Source organism: Scyliorhinus torazame, chromosome 6 (genome assembly GCF_047496885.1).
Source record: "Scyliorhinus torazame isolate Kashiwa2021f chromosome 6, sScyTor2.1, whole genome shotgun sequence".
NCBI classification, from domain to species: Eukaryota; Metazoa; Chordata; class Chondrichthyes; order Carcharhiniformes; family Scyliorhinidae; genus Scyliorhinus; species Scyliorhinus torazame.
Window position 1 is genome coordinate 223,581,977 of NC_092712.1, and position 22,295 is coordinate 223,604,271.

At 47.2% G+C, this 22,295-nt stretch overlaps 1 protein-coding gene across 2 annotated transcripts in view; it reads right to left on the bottom strand.

The window, feature by feature from the left end:
* Positions 1 to 17,093: 17,093 nt before the first annotated feature.
* The window catches only part of LOC140425314 (antizyme inhibitor 2-like), a 64,563-nt gene continuing 59,361 nt past the window's right edge, over positions 17,094 to 22,295 (bottom strand). For both annotated transcript variants that reach the window (XM_072509469.1, XM_072509468.1), the window contains exon 11: positions 17,094 to 17,263. In XM_072509469.1, the coding sequence (XP_072365570.1) occupies positions 17,244 to 17,263 (20 nt within the window). In that variant the 3' untranslated portion in view covers positions 17,094 to 17,243. The remainder of the gene's footprint in view (positions 17,264 to 22,295) is intronic.

Consider the following 22,295-nt stretch of genomic DNA (forward strand, 5'->3'; position numbering starts at 1 on the left):
GGGCTGACAAGTGGCAAGTAATATTCATGCCATACATGTGCTAGCCACAGACCATGTCTAATGTGGGAATCTAATCATCGCCCCTTGACATTCAGCGTTGAATTCCCCAGAATCAACATCCTGGGGTTAACACTGACCAGAATCTGAACTGATGTAGCCATATAAATACAGTGGCTACAAGTGTCGGAGGCTTGGAATCCTGTGGTGAGTAACTCACCCCCTGTCTCCCCGTCCACCATCTACAAGGCACAAGTCAGGAGTGTAATGGAAAAGTCCTCACTTGCCTGGATGAGTGCAGCTCCAACAACAGTCAAGAAGCTCGAACCATCCAGGACAAAGCAGCCCGCTTGATTGGCACCCCATACACCTACTTCAACATCCATTCTCTTCACCAATGACACACAGTGGCAGCAGTGCGTACCATCTACAAATGCATTGCAGGAACTCACTTACGCTCATTAGGCAGCACTTGCCAAATCCACAACTACTACCATCTAGAAAGCTGAGGGCAGTAGTCACAGTATGGCATCAAGGAGCTCTAGCAAAACTGGAATCAATGGAAATTAGAGTGAAAACTCTCCATTGGTTGGAATCATAGCTAGTACAAAGGAAGATGCGTGTGGTTGCTGGAAGTCAATCATCTAAGCTCCAGGACATCGCTTCAGGAGTTCCTCGGGATAATGTCCTCGGCCCAGTTTTCACTCTGATTTCCATTGATTCCAGTAGTAACTGGCCATTACCTGAAAGTTCCCCTCCAAGACACTCATGATCCTGACTTGGAAATATTTCCCCGTTCTTTCACTGTTCCTGGAATTCCCTCCCTAATAGCACTGCGGACGTACCAACATCACATGGACAGCAGCGGTTCAAGCAGTCAGCTCACCATTGCCTTTCCAAGGGCATTTTGGGTGGGCATTGTATGCTGACTTAGCCAGTGATGCCCACATCCAAAGAATGAATAAAAGAAATTGAGTAACTCCAGTAACGATTCAAAAGATTCAATATATCCATAAAGTCTTTATTACAGTATCTTTAATGCCAAGCATACTGCTTCTGCTTTTTACATATTAAAAATGTTGTAGCCTTTGCTGAAATAAATAGCTGTGTGTGTGTGTTGCCTCTCGCAATTAATAAATCTTTATGAGATGGTTTCCTCTCACAATTAAGAATGTTTTATGAGACGTATTCTGATACATGTACATGTTTTAGCCTCAGCAAAGGAATGGTTTTGAATACCTGTCAAATCTCCCCTCAAACCTCTCTTCCCTAAGGGATAGAATCCCAAACTCTCCAATCTAAAACGGGAAAATGTGAAGTTGTTCATTTTAGAAGGGAGAACAAAAAAGCAGAGTATTACTTAAATAGAGAAAAACTGCAGAAAGCTGCAACACAAAGGGACTTGGGGGGTACTTGTGCATGAAGCTCAGAAAGCTGGAACACAGACAAAACAGGTAATCGGGAATGCAAAAGGAATGTTGGCCCTTATTTCAAGGGGGTTGGAGTATAAGACGAGGGAGATCTTGCTGCAACTGTACAAGTAACTGGTGAGACCACATCTGGAGTACTGTGAGTAGTTTCCTTATTTAATGAATGATATTGGGTGTGATCTACCGAACATGTTGCACCCAAAAGGTGGCGTGGCTGGTAGATGCTGGGTGACCCCTCTTCCGGGATCCACCCAGCTCGCCACACCACGAGAGATCTAAGATGGTCTCGCTAGACCTCGCAATCTGAATCCCGCCCATCGTGGGATGGATCAATATTTTGCGAATCTACATTTTAGAGTTAGACGGCTAGTATCGCTCAAAAATGCACCCCCCTGATCCATCTGAGGAGTTGGGATCTAAACCCTTCGCTTTGGAGACTTCAGACAAGCGCCGTTCAGTGTTGGTCCCACAAATGGGGACCAGATGGAACGGCACTTGTAGGAGGTCTTCCAGGGCACCAGAGGCACCGAGGAGCTTTGGTGGCACTGACAGGGGTGGTGCCAGGCTAGCATTTTTCCCAAGGCGGGGATCAGGCCCAGAGGTGCCCTGCATGTATGGTGGGGTGTAGGGTGACACAAGGACCCCCTTATAGGTGAATTGGAGCTTTGGGGAGGTCAGGGGTTGCATCAAGAGATCAGCGATCCGATCACTTCCCGCACTAAGGTGGTCCGACAAGCGGAGCTCCCCAATGACGAAAACGGGACCTTGGTGGCCTGGGTGGACGGTTCCTCACAGAGGCCCAAAATTGAAACATCCCGTTAGATACCGTGGTGTTTCCCGGCACTGCAACCAGCGGAAACACCTGGCTAAACACACTCGTCACGGGGCCATTATTTCAGTGGAGGTGGTTCAGAGAAGGTTCACTTGGGATAACCCCAGGTATAGAGAGATTGTCTTCTCAGTAAATGTTAAACAGGTTGCGATTCTACTCATTGGAATTTGGAAGAATGAAAGGCGATCTCATTAAAAAATATAGGTAAAGGTGAAGGCGTCATAGTCCCAGATGACCATAGGCTGTTTTCCCCTTTGAGGGGGAGAGCTGACTGGTTGTGATTTAACCTGATTTAACCACACCTCAGACAAGGGGCAAGTTTGAGAAGGCGGGCCTTCTTGAATAACCTCAAAAAACCTTAAAACATATAGGATTCTTACAATGCTTCATAGGGTAAATGCTGAGAGGATATTTCCCCTCATGGGACAGTCTCAGACCAGAGGGCATAGTCTTAGAATAAAGAGATGCCCATTTAAGACTGAGATGAGGAGGAATGTCTTCTCTCAGAGAATTGTGAGTGTTTGGAACTCTTTGCCTTGGGGGGTAGAGTCCTTGATTTAACACTGAGATAGATAGATTCTTGATCAGTAAGGGTTACAGGGAAAGGGCAGGAAAGTGGACGTGAGGGATGTTGGATCAGCGATGATCCTATTGAGCAAGCTTGAGGGGCTGAACAGCCTTCTCCTCCTATGCTCTTATGTTCCATCTTCATAACTGAATCTCCTCATTCCTGGGACTATTCCCGTGAATCCATCCTGCACTCCCTCCAATGCTTTCACATCATTCCTGAAGTGCCGCACCCACAACATGGGCGAAATTCTCTGGAAACGGCCGATGTCCGCCGACTACCGCCCAAAACGGCATCTTTGGAGGCCGAGCCCCAACATTGAGGGGCTAGGCCGACACCGGAGGAATTTCCGCCCCGCCAGCTGGCGGAAAAGGCCTTTGTTGCCCTGCCAGCTGGCGCGGAAATGACATCTCCGGGCGGCGCATGCGCAGGAGCGTCAGCGGCCGCTGACAGTTTCCCACGCATGCGAAGTGGAGGGAGTCTCTTCTGCCTCCGCCATGGTGGAGACCGTGGCGGAGGCGGAAGGGAACGAGTGCCCCCACGGCACAGGCCCGCCCGCGGATTGGTGGGCCCCGATCGCGGGCCAGGCCACCGTGGGGGCACCCCCCGGGGCCAGATTGCCCTGCGTCCCCCCCAGGACCCCGGAGCCCGCCCGCGCCGCCTTGTCCCGCCGGTAAGGTAGGTGATTTAATTTACGCCGGCGGGACAGGCAATCTATCGGCGGGACTTCGGCCAATCCGGGCCGGAGAATCGAGGGGGGGCGCCTGCCAACCGGCGCAGCGCGATTCCAGCCCCGCCGAATCTCCGGTGCCGGAGACTTCGGCAACCGGCAGGGGTGGGATTCACGCCAGCCCCCGGCGATTCTCTGACCTGAAGAGAAGATAAAAAAAACCACATGAGCACTGCAGCAAAGTTCAGTCCAAACACCTCAGTCCCCTACCAGCCCTTTCCTTCTCGCGAAGTCCATCGGTTCCTCGGGCGACTCGAAGTAGAAATGTTGCTCTTCGTGCGTAACCCAAAGACGGGCCGGTACAGTAGCCCAAACTTTACCTTCTTCTAAAAAAGGGTCGATTTTATCTGGTTGAACCCTGCTCTTCTCCTGGCCACGTCCGCGCTCAGATCCTAATATATACGCAGGACACTGTTCTTCCATTTGCAGCTCCGCGTCTGTCTGGCCCACCGTAGAATGCACTCCTTGTCCAGGTACCTGTGGAATCTCACCACCATTGCTGTCGGGGGGGTCACCCACACGTGGCTTCCTCGCTAGTGCTCTGTGCGCCCTGTCCACCTCCAAGGGTCGGGTCAACATCCCCTCCTCCAGTAACTTCTCAAACATACCCGCTATGTATGCCCCTGCATCAGTTCCTTTGGATCCCTCCGGGAGACCCACGATTCTCAGGTTCTGCTGGTGGGACCTGTCCTCTAGATCCTCCACCTTCTCCTGGAGCCTTTTCTGTTGGTCTCTCAACATTCCCACCTGCAATTCCACTGCAGCTTGATGCTCCTCCTGCTCAGTCAATGCCTTCTCCACTTTCTGGATCGCCCAGTCTTGGGCATACAGTCTGAGTTCGAGTCGCACAATCGACTCCTTAATAGGGTCCAAGCATTCCTGTTTCTGCTTGGCAAAGCCCTCCTGTATAAACTGCATCAACTGCTCCGTCGACCACTGGGTCGTCAAGGCAGGACTCCGGTCGTCCGCTATGCTTTCTCCCGCTGCAGCTTCAGCCCAAGCCTTTTCCGTTCGCCTATTTCTTCCTTTGCGAGCACTCCTGGTCCGCTTCTCCATGCACTGATGTAGGATTCCTCGTCACAATTGCATCCAACATTAATTTTCCACTTCAGATCCGTCACAAAATCGGGGAAAGGTCCAAAGTTCCGACCCGAGCAGGAGCCACCAAATGGTGACCTACTGCTTCATAGCCGCCACCGGAAGTGCAACTTGTGTCTTATTCATGTTCAGCATAACCTCCTTGCTGTTTTACTCTATGCTCTTATTAAGAAAATCTAGTACGAAGTCTTACAACACCAGGTTAAAGTCCAACAGGTTTGTTTCAATGTCACTAGCTTTCGGAGCGCTGCTCCTTCCTCAGGTGAATGAAAAGGTCTGTTCCAGAAACACATATATAGACAAATTCAAAGATGCCAAACAATGCTAGGAATGCGAGCATTAGCAGGTGATTAAATCTTTACAGATCCAGAGATGGGGTAACCCCAGGTTAAAGAGGTCGACTTGGTTTGTGATCTGTAGCCCTTTCGGGATCTTGTCTGCTTTCTTGCATCTTTGTGGAGAGGTGGAGGTGGAGAGCTCAAAGTGGAGAGGATCTCCAGGAAGATCGCGCTACAGATCACAAACCCACTCAAGTCGACCTCTTTAACCTGGGGTTACCCCATCTCTGGATCTGTAAAGATTTAATCACCTGCTAATGATAATGGCTGGGATGGTGCGTGGGGAGTGAAGTGCGTATATGTGGCAGCTGTCAGCCTCCTGAGTGTCAATCCTGAACCTGACGAATCCGGCACCATTTTCTAATTGAATCAACCGTGTTCCATGTGGCACCGGTACTAGCCCTTTAATGGTCGCTGAATTGGTCCAGGTGCAGGCCAGTTTTGCTGTCGTAGAACTCCACTAATCCTGCCCTTAGTCTCAGGAACGGAGAATCCGGCCGTGTATGTTTTCAAGAAGCAGTTAGATATAGCACTTAGGGTGAAGGGGATCAAACAATATGGGGGGGGGAAAGTGGGATTCGGCTGTTGAGTTGGATGATCAGCCATTATCATAATGAATGGTGGAGCAGGCTTGAAGGGCCAAATGGCCTCTTCCTGCTTATATTTTTCTCCTCCTGCTTCTATGCTTCTATCAAACTGAATAGATGCATGAGCAGCATTTCATAGTATCCTGACAGTGGAGAAGGAAGCCATTTGGCCCATTGAGTCAGTGCCCATCCTCCGAATTAACCATAGGGAAGTCATGGGTTATGCGGATCAGGCAGGAAAGAAGATCTGAGGCCGAAGATCAGATCAGCCATGATCTTATTAAATGGCAGAGCTGTTTTGAATGGCCCTCTGGCCTAGTCCTCCTATTTCATTTGTTCTAGCAAATACTCAGTTTTTAGCAGCTTAGTTCTGTTCTGAATCTATCCCATTTAGCACAATTGTAGCACCACGCAATACTTGTGAGGATGGGACTCCACCTCCACAAGGATTGTCCCTGGTCATTCCTACCAATACTGCCACGAATAAATCCATGTAGATCCGGGTAGATGTTTGAGGATGAGGTCAAGTAGATCTTTCCCTGTGGCCAACAAACAAGCAGAAGAATAGCCAGGTAGCCAAGAAACAGGGGAGAGTAGCCAAAGCATGAGAGGGAGAGATAGACCGGGAGAGGGGGTGGTGGGGACAGCTAAATTTAAGAGGAAGGAAAGGCGAGCCACTGGGGGGGGGGGGGGGGGGGGCAGGAGCGGGGAGAGGGGGGGTAGAGGGAAGAGACAGGGAACAATAGAGGAGAGCCAGAGGGGGAGTGGGGAGGCAGGGAAACATTAACAAACTTAACGTCCAAAGGAACAGAGAAAACGGAGAAGAAATGAAATGAAATGAAATGAAAATGAAATGAAAATCGCTCATTGTCACAAGTAGGCTTCAAATGAAGTTACTGTGAAAAGCCCCTAGTCGCCACATTCCGGCGCCTGTTTGGGGAGGCTGTTACGGGAAGACGGGAGGGCCGCAGAAGCGGAAATGCGCAGAAGCGGAACGAGACGACAACGGCAGCGAACTCCGTCTGGGAGAAGCAAGGGTCAACAACACCACGAACAGATGCCTACATATGTGTGTAAATAATTTTGCCAAGTGTACAGAGCTGCTGCTGTTGAGCAGGGGCATAATACCGTCCGATGGCTTCTCAGGGAAAATTAAAACGTCAGCAGCAGCAGCGACCCATAGGGGAGTGGGGGTGAGTGCTCCGTTGGGAGGGTGTGGGAAGACTGAGGCACGTGGGGTCACGTCTAGTCAATTGCTATTGTATATTCTCTTTTTGCACTATGTTAATGTTCACTCTATTTTGCTGTGTTAGGATTATTACTATTTATTATGAAAAACTTTGCAAAGCTTTAATTTAAAAAAAATTTTTAATTTAAAAAAAGTAGAACTTTCCCTCAAGTTTGTTCGCTCACCACCTACTAAAATCTGAAAGCTACGACCTCTCAATGAGCTCAGTCAATAGTGGTGCTGGCACGCCACTCTGGGCATTGAAGTCCGGACTGCATTCTGTGCCCATGTTAACCTCAGTGCTCTTCCAAGTAGTATTCAATATGGAGAAGTACTGATTCATCTGTTAAGGTATTGAAGTACATGGTAATCAGCAGTAGGTTTCCTGGCCCATGAATGAGCTGATGCCGTGAGACCTCTGGTCTGAAACCATTGTGGGGCATCTAAAGTTCTATGGGATGGCAGAGGGTCTTATGCCAAGCACCTTCCTTCCTCCACCAGTATTTTACAGCCAGCAGGTAGTGGTGGACACCTTACCACTTGTTCTTAGGTCAACTGCGACCCGAAAAGGCAGCACGGTGGTGCAGTTGTTAGCACTGATGCTTCACGCCACCGAGGACCTGGGTTCAATCTGTTTTGTTACCTGTGTAGTAGGTAACATGTGCTACTCAAACCTTGGTTGGTGATGAGGACTTCTGAATCTCGATGAAGAAGACTCAAACTCGTCCAGTAGTACCAAAAGATTTATTGAGTAACTTTAACAATAATTGCATGAGTTCTTTACTTTAATTTTGCGGTAACAATTCTGTGATACATCTTTGATGTCTGACCTGGACTGTTTCCTGTGTTTGTGGTATTGATTCTGTCTGTCATCTTTGTTATCTGACCTGGACTTCTTCCTGTGTTTGTGGTATTGATTCTGTATGTCATCTTTGTTGTCTGACCTGGACTTCTTCCTGTGATTGTGGTATTGATTCTCTATGTCATCTTTGTTGTCTGACCTGGACTTTTTCTTGTGTTTGTGATATTGATTCTGTACGTCATCTTTCTTGAAAGCTGGTTTGCTTGTTTGTTGTGGAGCACATGTGAATTTGTGAGATTTGTTGCCATGCCATGGCATGTTTGTACTCTTGCCAATGTTTTGCAGTGTGCTGTGGCATTGTCCTTCATGTGCAGAGTTGCACCATGTTGTACAGGTCATTGTTTCATTGTCGTTCTTGTTGTTGTCATTCTTTTTGTTGTTTTTGTCGTGCTTGTTGTTTCGTTTTTGTTGTTTTCGCTGTTGTTCTTGTTGTTTATCTTGTCGTGCTTGTTGTTTCTGTTATGCTTCTTGTTGTTTTTGTTATTCTTGTTGTGTTGCATGTTGTTTTTGTTGTTGCTGTTGTTGTTCTTGTTTCTGCTGTGCTTCTTGCGGTTTTTGTTTTTCTTGTTGCGCTCAATGAGTGTTCCGTGTGGATGATTTGAGTCATTGTCCTTTGTGGTATCTGTCACATTGAGCATTTCTTCTTGAGAATTGTGAGAATGGTCTGATGTTGCATTGATGTTGGTGACATCAGTTATTTGTGGTAGATTTGATTCCTCTTCTTTGCTTCCTTGGTACTCCTCTTCTAGATTCATTTCTGGTTCACTTGAAGCATCATTGATTTCTTGGTGTGCCTCTTTCGGAGTCATTTCAGGTTCATTTGAATCATCTTTGGTTTCTTGGTGCTGCTCTTCTGGAGTCAACATCTTCAAGATTTCAATTGACGTGGTCTCTCTGGACTCTTGGTGCTCCTCTTCTGGAATCAAAATCTTCACGATTTCATTTGACGTGGTCTCTCTGGACTCATGAGTAGCCCTCCTCTGATTGTTGAGTGCTTCTGTGCAGATGAGCTGAGATCTGTCAGTCTCGCTGTGATCCTGCACATCCTGTATGGGAATTGTGATTTCTTCATCACTTGTCTCACATACAGTGGGTAGACATTCGGTGTCTTCTTGTTGGTTAAATGAGCTGGGTAGACTTTCATAGTCTTCTTCTGGTGGCTCAAATAAGCTGGGTAGACTGCCTTCTTGTTGGTTAAATGCGCTGGGTTCTGGTGGCTCAAATAAGCTGGGTAGACTGTCATAGTCTTTTTGTTGTTCATGTGAGCTTGGTAGACTTTCATAGTCTTGTTCATGCATGGCGTTCGCTATGGAGTGTTTGCTTGCTTCCATTTTTGAGTCTGTCACCGAACTGTCTGTGGAGGCTTGCGTCACTCTCTCTCTGGAGTCTTTCATCGCTCTCTCTGTGGAGTCTGTCATCGCTCTCTCTGTGGAGTCTTTCATTGCTCTCTCAGTGGAGTCGTTCTGTGCTCTCTGTGTGGCGTCGTCTTCTTCTTGGGTATTCAACAGGTTGTTGTCATCCAACGTACCGATAATCTGCCATGGCATCACGGTATTGGAATCATCTACCATGAGTAGAGACGTGTTGAGCTTTGCAACCGTGTTGCTGATGCTGTGATCAGCATATCCAAATAACTCAGCCATGTCTGAGTAGTATTGTGTGTATTGTTCGGTAGACAAATCATCTCTTTTTGTTTCAGAGTTGTTATCGTTCTCTTCATGTTCAATGAACAAATCATCTTCCTGGGTTTCGGATTTGTCATTGTGCTCTTCACTTTGGGTGGTGCAGACTGCTTGTTCCAGGGTGTTGTGAAAGTTATTTTCAACTGCTGGTGTAAGTTCGGGCATTGTTCTACATTTTGAGGTAAGAAAATTGGGTTTTGCAGCTTTAAAATTTTTTTAAATTTTTGTGCATTTCCCTTTTAAGTGTACGTGGTCCTGGTCCTCTGATGTCATCACGCTCATGACATCATGCGTAGGAATCGAAAGCGCATGCGCAACTCGAGTTTTTTTTACTGTGCACTCTTTTCGCAACTGCGCATGCGCGGCTTCTCGCACATGCGCGCAAGTGTAGTTTGCCGTTTTCCTTCTTTTTGAGAAGAGCGCATGTGCGTACTGGCTGGAACACTCTTGCTCAAGATGGCTGCCAATCAAAAATGCTGTTGCATGGAGTGAGATCTGCCTCGTGGTGAATATTCACGCCATTTTTACCCATTTTGTTTTCTAGATAATGATTCTGTGTTTGTAGAGACTCAAAGTATTGATTTTGTTTTTTTTCATAAGCAAGGCATTTTTGTATAGCGATTTCTAGAGTTAGATACTTATCTTGTGATTGTTCTTCCCTCAAATTTTTATCAGATAGCCCAGAAATTAATTGATTCATTATCAGTATCTCTGAAATCAGCATAATTACAGCCTGTGGTATTAACTTGAGATTTGTAATAAAATCAGTGATGGACCCTCCGTTTCTCTGGTCAATTTCACAATGTTCATTTACACAAGGTTAAGTGATTTCAAGAGCTGGTGGTTTCTGTTATTGATATTTTTAAGTATCTGAATTATTAACATAGTTATTGCTTTCACAAACCAACTTTTATACCATGGTAGAAAGTTCTGAATCAATTAATATTTGTCAAAGGCTTTTATTTAACACCGACTAATGTCACTATAGATGTCATTGGTTGTAGGCAGAGTATAGTGGGTGAATGAGCATGGACATGCCATAGCTTGGCATTGGGGGCATGAGGGGCCACAATGGATGGTTGAAGGGAACAGCTTGGAATTGAGGGTAGGAAGGACCACAGATACTGGATAGGGACATGAGGTGGCATGAATGGGACATCAAGCCTCTGTTGGTGGTGGTGGTGGTGGTGGTGGTGGTGGTGGTGGGGGGGGGGGGGGCGTTGGTGAGGGCTGGAGGACCTTTTTTCTTTTATTTCAACTGGAAAAAGGTCTCAGCACCAAACTGGGACTTTTAAACAGATTGCCTGGGCACCCAGCAGCCACTGTGCTGTCATCAAACATTTTGCAAGGTTGTCTGGCTGCAGCCTGCCCCACCAACCCTCGGTGATGAAGACCCCCCCCTTTATTAACACTGTGTCCTGAGGTGGGCAGGTTGTGCTGCAAATTTCCTGACTCCGACTACCCACCTCGAGGATTAGAATTCAGGCCCGTGTCCTGTCCATCAAAGTTGATTCTGCAGGAGCTTTGCCTGAATGCTTTTGGGAAAGGGCTGAGAAAGTGCACTGACAGGTCTCTAGTGCTACGCCATGAATCCCATTTCTTCTGGCCAAAGGATTTATGTAAGTCTATCTCGGTTAATTGGGCATTAGCAGGGAGGACACGTCAACCGGACCCAGCAGAAATTCGCAGCTTGGGATGGAAATCAGTGTATTCTAATCCTGTCCTAACTCCCGACGGCCACCCTGAACTCAGCGCAGTAAGGTACAGAATTTTAAAAATCTCACTTCAACAAATAGGGGTTGCACATTTTCTTTGTTACCTGAAGTTTTACATACGCCATGAGATTATGCATGTACGTTGATACATGACATATAGATACAAGTTGATCTGTAGAAAGTTTGGTATTCTTAATCTAAGACCTACTATTTCCCTTCCACTGTATAGTGAGCAATTTCTGGCTTCTACTTGCTGGAGTTTAGAAGGATGAGAGGGAATCTGATCGAGGTATATAAAAACTAAAAGGGATTGATAAAGTAAACTTAGACCAAATGTTCCCCCTTGTGGAGGCAATCGAGACCGAGAGATCACAGATATAGGTTGAGAGGCTGCAGATTTAGAACTGAGATGAGGAGAACCTACTCGCAGAGGCTGGTGAAGTTGTGGAACTCGCTGCCCTGTAGTGCGGTGGAGTCTGAATCATTAAATGGTTTCAAGAAGGAGATAGATATATTTCTGATTCAAAAAACAGTTGAAAGGGGACTTTCGGTGGTGGCCATGGTGTGAGTGGTTGCACACAGGGCAGCTCCTGCTTGAAGGCATAGAAAAGAGCTCTTTTTACCAGAGATTGGGTGCAACTTCGACAGAAAAGTGCAACTAAAGGTCGGAGGAGAAGTTCTCCCTCCGGGAGTGGTATGTCTGCTGGTTACCAAACCTGACAGAAGGTGAAAAACCTGGCCAAGGAGTTGGAAGAGACCTGTGGCGCAACAGCCACTGGAAAGATGGCGGAGGTGGAAGAGCCAGTGCAAGTTGGAAAGCCCCAGATGAAACACTCAATGGCCTTTGTGGTAGTATGTAGCTTCATCAAGGAAGAGGTCTGCCAGAAGAGGATGGAGATGCAGGAGGTTCGCTCGAAGGCCTACGAAGGCACGTCTGAAGGGCTCGATGGAGGTGGAGAAATGTTTAGCAGTGCAGGGGTCGCAGATCCGAGAGATTGAGAAAGTGATGTTGGACCATCGCGATCGAGTGGTGGCATTGGAGGCAGAGGTGGGGCTTTTAGACGACCTTTACATGATGTTGAGAGCAAAGATGGCGGAGCAGGAAAATAGATTGAGAAGGCAGAATCTGTGGATAGTGGGCCTGCCTGAAGCGTGCGAATGCCACGAGGTATGTTTCGAGGATACTGGCAGGGCTGGTGGTGGAGGGGGTGTTGGATAAGGCCCCTGAAGTGGACAGAGCACACAGGTCTCTGAGGCAGAAGCCTAGAGCAGGGAAGCGGACACAGGCGGTGATCGTGAGGCTCCATAGGTTCATGGAGAAACAGAAGACTCTGCAGTGCGCCAGGGAGAAGTGCAACTGTGATGGAAGGAGAAGAAGGTCCGAATATACCAGGACATTTCAGCTGAGCTGGCAAAACAGTGGGCAGAGTTCAACAGGACCAAGGCGGTGATGTATGGACGGCAGATCAGGTTTGGGGTGCTCTACCTGGCAAAGCTTTGGGTGACGTATGAAGGCCTAGAATGCTGTTTTGAGACCCCTAAAGAAGCCAATGACTTTATCAAAAAGCACAAACTGGTGGAGAACTAAACTGAACAATTCTGGGAGACTGAGGTGCTGGCACTTTGAAATAATTGGCAATGCGGGTAGAGTGGGGTTTGGAGGGAGGTGGAGTTTTCTTTTCCTCCGATATGGAGGGTTTTTCCTTTTTTTTTTTTAAACTGTAGAATTGACAAAGGGTAGCAGGGATGAAAAGTTTGTAAGGAGATGGCTGTCTCCATTTCCCTTCCTTCTGCCTGGGGCTGTGTATTTTCTTTTAGTAAATAGAGTGATGCGACAAGGCGAGGTTGGAGAAGAAATATGGTCAGGCACAGAGAAAGGGCGAAAATCTTGGATGGGCCAGGTATAGGGTGAAATTAAGGGGGGGGTGGAGCCAAAAGGAGAGGATGGCAGACGGTAGAGGTGAATGGAGGCGTAAGCCTCCAGTAAGGCTGATAATGTGGAATGTACGAGGGCTCAATGGACCAGTCAAAAGATCTTGGGTCTTTGCGCTTCTGAGACGCTTGAAAGCGTACGCACCTCCGCATGAAGGACCAGGTTAGGCTAAGGAAGGGGTGGATGGATCAGGTTTTCCACTCGGGGTTTGAGTCAAAGTTGCTGGGTGTGGCAATTTGGATGAGTAAGAAAACAGGGTTTGTGAGCAGGAAGGAAGTGAAGGACCCGGGTGAGAGATATGTGATGGTGAGTGGGTATTAGAATGGACGCTGGTGGTGTTGGTCAATGCGTATGCACCGAATTGGGATGATGTAGGTTTTATGAGAAGGTTGCTGGCAGCAATCCCAGACTTGACCACGTGCCAGTTGATTATGAGACGAGATTTTAATTGTGTCCTAGAACCGAGGGTAGATAGATTGAGCCCCAGGTCGATGGGTAGGATACCAATGGCAATAGAGCAGTGCGGGTTTATGGAAAAGATGGGTGTGGTAGACCCGTGGCACTTCTACCCAAGGGAAGAGGGTATTCCTTTCTTTCGCATGTGTACAGGGTATATTCCAGAATTGATTGTTTTGTGGTGAGCCGGGATATTTTGGTCAGGGTGGAGGGGGCAAAGTACGCAGGCATAGTAATCTCGGACCATGTGCCCCATTGGCTGGAGATTTGGCTTAGATCGGGACGGGACAGAGGCCGGGGTGGAGGTTTGATTCGGGGTTGTTGGCAGGTAGAAGGTTTTGGGACAAAATGCGGACCGTGATTAAAGATTATGTAGAATTGAAACAAAACAGGGAGGTGTCGGCGGCCACATTTTGGGAGGGGCTAAAAGAGGTGGTCCGAGGGGAGATTATCTCGTATAAGGCACATGCGGATAGAGAAATGAGGGAGGAATATAAATGGCTAATGAACGAGATAGTGGAGGTAGATGGGGAGTACTCGAGGGTGCCCACCACGGAGGGATTGGAGAGAAGGAAACAATTACAGGGGCAACTTGATAGGCTGACAATGGGGAGGGCGGTAGGACTGCTGCTTAGGGCAAGAGGGATGCAGTACATGTACGGGGAAGGCGAGTCGAATGTTAGCGCATCAGCTACAGAGGCAGGTCACGTCCAGGGAAATATTGAAGATACGGACTGGGGCAGTGGCTGTGGTGTCGGAGCGGGGGAAGATAAACGAGGCGCTTAGGGATTATTATAAGGAGCTGAATAGGGCTGACCCGGGGGGGGGGGGTGAAGAGGGGGGACATGGGACGGTTCTTAGACAAACTGGAGTTTCCACAGTTGAGGGGAGAGAAGAAGCAGGCGCCAGAGGAGCCCCTGGAGCTGAGGGATATATGCGACAGTATAAGGGGAAGGCCCCGGGGCCCGATGACTACCCAGTAGAATTTGATAAGAAGTTCATGACGGATCTGGCACCACATCTCTTGGCGGCATTTAACAAGGCATTGGAGAAGGGGGAGCTGCCGCAGACGATGATGCAGGTAACGATCATGTTAATACCAAAAAAGGGGAAGACCCATTGGAATGTCGGTCGTATAGGTCCGTATCGCTATTAAATACAGACGTGAAACTGCTAGCTAATTTGGTAACAGGAAGGATGGAGGGTTGTGTCCTGGGGGTGGTTGCAGAGGATCAAACAGGTATCGTAAATGGCAGACAGCTTTCTAGGAATAAAAGGAGACTGTTAAACGTGATCATGACCCCGTCAAGAGCTCAGGTACCAGAGGTCGTGGTGTCCATGGACGCAGAGAAGGCAGTCGACCGGGTGGAGTGGCAGTAGCTGTTTGAGGTCCTGGGAAGGTTTGGGTTTAGGCTGAAGTTTGTGGCATGGGTGCACCTGCTTTATGTGGCACCGAGGGTGAGTGTGCAGACCAATCACATGGGTTCACGGAACTTTGAATTACATAGGGGAACAAGGCAGGGGTGCCCGTTGTCACTGTTGCTGTTTGCGCTGGTTATAGAGCCTTTGGCAATGGCTCTTAGGGGGTCGGCAGAGTGGCAAGGGATTACGAGGGGCGAAGGGAGCATCGGGTATCGCTCTATACGGGCGACCTACTATTGTATGTTTCGGACCTGCTGGAGAGCATGGAGAGGATCATGGACTTGTTGGGGAAGTTTGTGGAGTTCTCGGGATACAAGTTAAATGTACGGAAAACGAAGTGTTCCCGGTGAATGGGTTGGTCGGCAAACCAATTTAGGGGGAATGCCAAGACAGGTTTAGATATCCGGGGATTCAGGTAGCGATGGAATGGGCGATGCTTCACAAGTGGAATTTACAAAATTGGTGGAGGAGTTTAGGGAGGACCTCAAGAGGTGGGACGCACTGCATTTGACTTTGGAAGGGAGGGTCCAAGTGGTAAAGATGAACATTCTGCCGAGGTTCCTGTTCATATTTCAGTCACTCCCGATCTTTATACCGAAGGCCTACTTTTGAAAACTGGACACAATTATTTTGTGCTTTGTATGGGCAGCGAAGGTGCCAAGGGTTAAGAGGCAGCAGGAAGAGTTAGCGTTGCCAAACCTGCTACATTATGACTGGGTGGCGGAAGTGGAGAAGGTGAGGTGATGGTGGGAAGGAGAGGGGGTAGAATGGATTCGGATGGAGGAGAAATCCTGTAAGGGGTCTAGCTTAAAGCCATGGTGTTGGTGGCGTTGCAAATAGCGCCAAACAGATACTCGGAGAGCCCTGTGATGCAGTCCACGGTGAAGATCTGGAACCAGCTGAGGAGGCACTTTAGGGTAAAGGGGATTTGGTGTTAACACCGTTGTGTGAAAAACACGGTTTTGAGCCGGGGGGGGATAGATAGCATGTAGTATGTATAAGAAGTGGAGAGAAATGGAGCTGGTTAAGATGAGGAATTTGTACCTGGAAGAAGGGTTTACCAGTAAAGAAGAATTGAAGGAGAAGGTAGAGTTCTCGAGAGGATGCAAGTTTAGGTACCTGCAGGTAAGGAACTTCGCACGGAAGGTTTGGAAAGAGTTCCCTGGGTTGCCGAGGTACTTCTGGATGTGGCAGTGGAGGGCAGGATCCGAGACATATACAGGTGGCTGGGAGAACAGGGAGGTGAGCAGGTGGTGAAGGTTAAGGAGAAGTGGGAAAGGGAGCTGGGAGGGGAGATAAACAGGGGAGTATGGAGTGAGGCACTACGAAGGGTAAATGCGACCTCCTCGTGCGCAAGGATGAGCCTGATGCAGTTCAAAGTCGTACACAGGGTACATATGACACAGACAAGAATGAGTGGGTTCTTTCAGGGGGTGGCAGACAAGTGTGAGAAGTGTGGGCGAGGACCAGCGAATCATGCACATATATTCTGGGGCTGCGAAAGTTGGTGAGAGCCTGGGCGGGAGCGTTCGTGACGCAAGCAAAGATAGTGGGGGAAGAGGTTGAGCCGGGCCCTTTGGTGGCGATATTTGGGATGTCGGAGAAGCCGGAGCTGATGGAGGGGAGGAGGGCTGATGTTGTGGCCTTCGCCCCTCTGATTTCCCGGTGACGAATCTTATTGGAGTGGGAGTCAGCAATGCCATCGTGGGTAACGGCCTGGCTGGTGACTTATATGACTTTCTTCGGCAGGAAAAGATCAAATACAAGTTAAGGGGTTCACTGGAGGGTTGAGGCAAGGTGGGGGATGTTCATGAACGTGTTTGAGGAGTTGTTCGTCGCAGGAGGGTGAGGGTGTGCAGGAGGGGGAGGGTGAAAAAGGGGGAAAATTTGTACAAACTGTATAGTTGAGTGCTGGGAAGTTTGTTTACTAAATTGCTTATGTGTTGTAACTTTTCATATACGTTTGGAATAAAATAAAATTTTAAATAACGGTTTAAAGGGATATGGGAACAGGTAGGGAGGTGGATTTGAGACCAGGAAGAGATCAGCCATGATCTGATTGAATGGTGGAGCAGGCTCAGAAGGCTGAATTGTCTATTTCTGCTCCTAATTCCTATGTTTGTATGTTCCTATGTCCACGGGCGGGTGGGAGTGGAAACTCCCACCCATCACCTCTGATCCTCTCTTCACAAATGAATTGTTCCAGTACTTGCCATTTTTATTTCAACAAAATCTGAGTTTATTAGAAGTCAGAATTGTTTGACCAATTTATTGCTGGTGATACCAGATGAAAAGGACATTCGGTACAGTCCCAGCTATCACACTGTGTTCTCCTGCCCTTCTCCTCCAGCTTGGCATTCTTCCTTTATCTTCTGGAAAGTTTTCCTAAGTGGGGTAGATATAAAGTAAACCAATTGATAAATGTGTTAGCAAACAAATGGGATATTGTGTGCAATATTACAACCAGAATAATATAGATTACAGTCTTAATATAAGATAGTAGCGAGGACTCTCCTAATCAGGAAGAATCTGATACAACTCAGGAAAGTTATCAAAGAAAATATAATTGTTCCCCGAGTGGATTGATTGCCTCCAAACCCATGACCATGAGCTTCCAAAGGAACTAAAGATCGAAGAAACTGATTTTATCTTCAGCCTGAGAAGAGTCTCACCGGTCCCCTGATACTTTGACAGGGATCAATGAGGCCCACCTGTAGTGAAACTAGGGTGAATGGAGTCTCTAGCAGAGTATCTGTGATCTAAACGCTTCCTGAACAAGGTTATCGTCATCTCTGTGGTCACCGAGCCAAGCCAGTCTGCTAGATCTTCTTAGGTGGACATTAAAGATCCTGTGGCACTATTTGAAAGAATAGTAGTGGAGTTATCACTGGTAACCTGGCCATTGTGTATTTCTCAAACAACATCACTAAAATAGATTATCTGGTCATTATCACATTGCTGTTGGTGAGAACTTGCTGTATGTGAAATCAGCTGCTGCATTTCCAGCAATTGCACTTCAAAAGTAATTCCTTGGCTGAAAAGTGCTTGTACGTTTCACAGGCAGCATTTTACCAAAAGCCTTTTGAAAATCCAGGCTCACAACATATATTCATTCCCTTTATCGAGACAGTCCAATATTTCCTCAAAGAGTTCAGCTATATCTATCAGAGACCCCTTGCCTTTTCATAAATGTGCCAGTTAGTTTCTCACGGTATTCACACCCAAAGAGTCAAAACCAAGGGCACTTTTAAAGTCAGAGTGAGAAATTAATTGATTATACACAAGAACATCAGAACTAGGAGCAGGAGTAGGCCATCTGGCCCCTCGAGTCTGCTCCACCATTCAATGAGATCCTGGCTGATCTTTTGTGGACTCAGCTCCACTTTCCAGCCCGAACACCATAACCCTTAATCCCTTTATTCTTCAAAAAAACTATCTATCTTTATCTTAAAAACATTTAATGAAGGAGCCTCTACTGCTTCACTGGGCAAGGAATTCCATAGATTCACAACCCTGTGGGTGAAGAAGTTCTTCCTAAACTCAGTCCTAAATCTACTTCCCCTTATTTTGAGGCTATGCCCCCTAGTTCTGCTTTCACCCGCCAGTGGAAACAACCTGCCCGCATCTATCCTGTCTATTCCCTTCATAATTTTATATGATTCTATAAGATCCCACCCCCCCCCCCCCCCGCATCCTTCTAAATTCCAACGAGTACAGTCCCAGTCTACTCAACCTCTCCTCGTAATCCAACCCCTTCAGCTCTGGGATTAACCTAGTCAATCTCCTCTGCACACCCTCCAGTGCCAGAACGTCCTTTCTCAAGTAAGGAGACCAAAACTGAACACAATACTCCAGGTGAGGCCTCACTAACACCTTATACAATTGCAGCAGAACCTCCCTAGTCTTGAACTCCATCCCTCTAGCAATGAAGGACATTTGCCTTCTTAATCACATGTTGCACCTGTAAACCAACTTTTTGCGACTCATGCACTAGCACACCCAGATCTCTCTGCACAGCAGCATGTTTTAATATTTTATCATTTAAATAATAATCCCTTTTGCTGTTATTCCTACCGAAATGGATAACCTCACATTTGTCAACATTGTATTCCATCTGCCAGACCCTAGCCCATTCACTTAGCCTATCCAAATCCCTCTGCAGACTTCCAGTATCCTCTGCACTTTTTGCTTTACCACTCATCTTAGTGTCGTCTGCAAACTTGGACACATTGCACTTGTCCCAAACTCCAAATCATCTATGTAAATTGTGGACAATTGTGGGCCCAACACTGATCCCTGAGGGACACCACTAGCTACTGATTGCCAACCAGAGAATCACCCATTAATCCCCCGTCTTTGCTTTCTATTAATTAACCAATCCTCTATCCATGCTACTACTTTACCCTTAATGCCATCTTTATATAGAGCAGCAACCTTTTGTGTGGCACCTTGTCAAAAGCTTTCTGGAAATCCAGATATACCACATCCATTGGCTCCCCATTATCTACCGCACTGGTAATGTCCTCAAAAAATTCCACTAAATTAGTTAGGCACGACCTGCCCTTTATGAACCCATGCTGCATCTGCCCGATGGGAAAATTTCCATCCAGATGCCTCGCTATTTCTTCCTTGATGATAGATTCCAGCATCTTCCCTACTACCGAAGTTAAGCTAACTGGCCTATAATTATCCGCTTTCTGCCTACCTCCTTTTTTAAACAGTGGTGTCACGTTTGCTAATTTCCAATCTGCCGGGACCAGCCCAGAGTCTAGTGAATTTTGGTAATTTATCACTAGTGCATTTGCAATTTCCCTAGCCATCTCTTTTAGCACTCTGGGATGCATTCCATCAGGGCCAGGAGACTTGTCTACCTTTAGCCCCATTAGCTTGCCTATCACTACCTCCTTAGTGATAACAATCATCTCATGGACCTCACCTGTCATAGCCTCATTTCCATCAGTCACTGGCATGTTATTTGTGTCTACCACTGTGAAGACCGACCCAAAAAACCTGTTCAGTTCCTCAGCCATTTCCTCATCTCCCATTATTAAATCTCCCTTCTCATCCTCTAAAGGACTAATATTTACCTTATGCACTCTTTTTTGTTTTATATATTTGTAGAAACTTTTACTATCTGTTTTTACATTCTGAGCAAGTTTACTCTCATAATCTATCTTACTCTTCTTTATAGATTTTTTAGTAGCTTTCTGTTGCCTCCTGAAGATTTCCCAGTCCTCTAGTCTCCCACTAATCTTTTGCCACTTTGTATGCTTTTTCCTTCAATTTGATACTCTCCCTTATTTCCTTAGATATCCACGGGCGATTTTCCCTCTTTCTACCGTCCTTCCTATTTGTTGGTATAAAACTTTGCTGAGCACTGTGAAAAATTACTTGGAAGGTTCTCCACTGTTCCTCAACTGTTTCACCATAAAGTCTTTTCTCCCAGTCTACCTTAGCTAGCTCTTCTCTTATCCCATTGTAATCTCCTTTGTTTAAGCACAAAACATTAGTGTTTGATTTTACCTTCTCACCCTCCATCTGTATTTTAAATTCCACCATCTGTGATCGCTCCTTCCGAGAGGATCTCTAACTATGAGATCATTAATCCATCCTGTCTCATTACACAGGACCAGATCTAGCGGGGGAACAGGACCAGATTTCAGGTGGGAAAAGAAGTTTGTCCAAGGAGGAGAGAAGAAAAGAACAGGAGACGAAGAGTGTTAAATAGGGGGAAGAGGGAGAGAAGGAAATGAAGAGAAAATAGGAAAGAGAAGGGTGTTGAAACAGGAGAGAAGAGCGAAAAGGGAAATGGATAGGGTGATGGCAAAGGGCAATGTGAACAGGTAGAGACATGAAGGGGAGAGGCTGGAAGGTGAGAAAAGCAGGGGGAAAGGGAGAAGCGTGAAGAAGAGCTAAGGGGAATGGGGAGTAAAAGTTTGGAGAAGGGAGCCAAAGAGAAGAGTAGAAACTTATGTGTAAAGGAGGAGGAAACATTAAGTAGGGAGGCAAAACTGGAAGGATGAGAAGTGAAAAGAGGAGATGTGAAAAGGAGGAAAGAGGAGGTCAAGAAGGGAGAGAGGAGGTGGGGAGGAAATGTGAAGGATTAAGAAAAGGGATGAGCAAAGGAGGGCAGGGGTAAGGAAAGATGGGACAGGGAGTGATGGAAGGTGGAAGGCAGCAAGGGTAGAGAGAGAAAGCAAGGAAATGATGGGGTAAGAAGGGAATAGATGGAGGTGAAGGGGTAGAGCAGGAGAGGAGGAGGAGCATTGTGGAGAGAGAAGGGTGCAACAGAAAAGGGAGCAGAGGGGAAAAAGTTAAATGTAAATTTGTTTCAGCTGAGAGGCGAGTTTAGGGCTGGGATTCTCCACTGCCACTGGTAGCTGATTTCCCAATATGGCAGAGATTCATGCATCGGGCAAAAAATGGGATAGGCGCCTCCAGTCCCCCGCTGCCAGCGGCATCAAGCTTCATGCCCCACATGATGGGAGGATGCAAATGGGTTGTATCCAATTAACACTCATAGAGTCTACAGTGCAGAAGGAGGCCATTCGGCCCTTCAAGTCTGCACCGGCCCCTGGAAAGAGCACTCCACCCTATCCCCATAACCCAGTAACCCCACTTAACCTTGTTTGGACACTATGGGCAATTTAGCATGGCCAATCCACCTAACCTGCACATCTTTGGACTGTGGGAGTAAACCGGAGCACCCAGAGGAAACCCACACAGACACGGGGAGACTCTGCACAGACAGTGACCCAAACCGGGAATCGATCTTGGGACCTGGAACTGTGAAGCAACTGTGCTAACCACTGTGCTACCCTACTGTGCTACTATGCTGCTCTGGGACTGGGTACCTGATTTTCCATGATGCTCCAGCCCCCTCAGTCGGGATTAACGCGGGTGTGGATTGGTGCAAGTATTTGCCAGCGTTGCCCTGATGCTGCGGACCTCACAGTGGGCCAAGGGGATAAGTATAACGTAGGTGCTTGCAAAGTCCATTGGAGGGTCCCCCTACAACACAGGTCCTGCCCACCCAAAACCCGAGCACCCCATCAGAACCCCTCACCAGAGCCCCCTCCCCACGTCAGAGACACCCCATCAGTCACATGGCAATGGTTGACATCTCCTGATCACACCAAAAGCACATAAGTGTGTTCTGCTCAGTAAAAGAGTAAGTTAAAGTACTTAACTCCCAGATGTTGATAAACATTGTGGTCAGGTTCAAAGTAGGGTATGTGAGATGCATTCAGGCATGAAGGGAAATGAAAGTAAACAATCCAGACACCTAGTTGTCTGGAAGACATTACCCTATCAGTTTATAGCCTACTAAAAGTCATTTCTCTTTGAAAGTGTGCGAGTCCTTCCGGATAATTCCTTTATTTCCTCTTTATTTTTTGTCTTTATCATTTTTATCCAT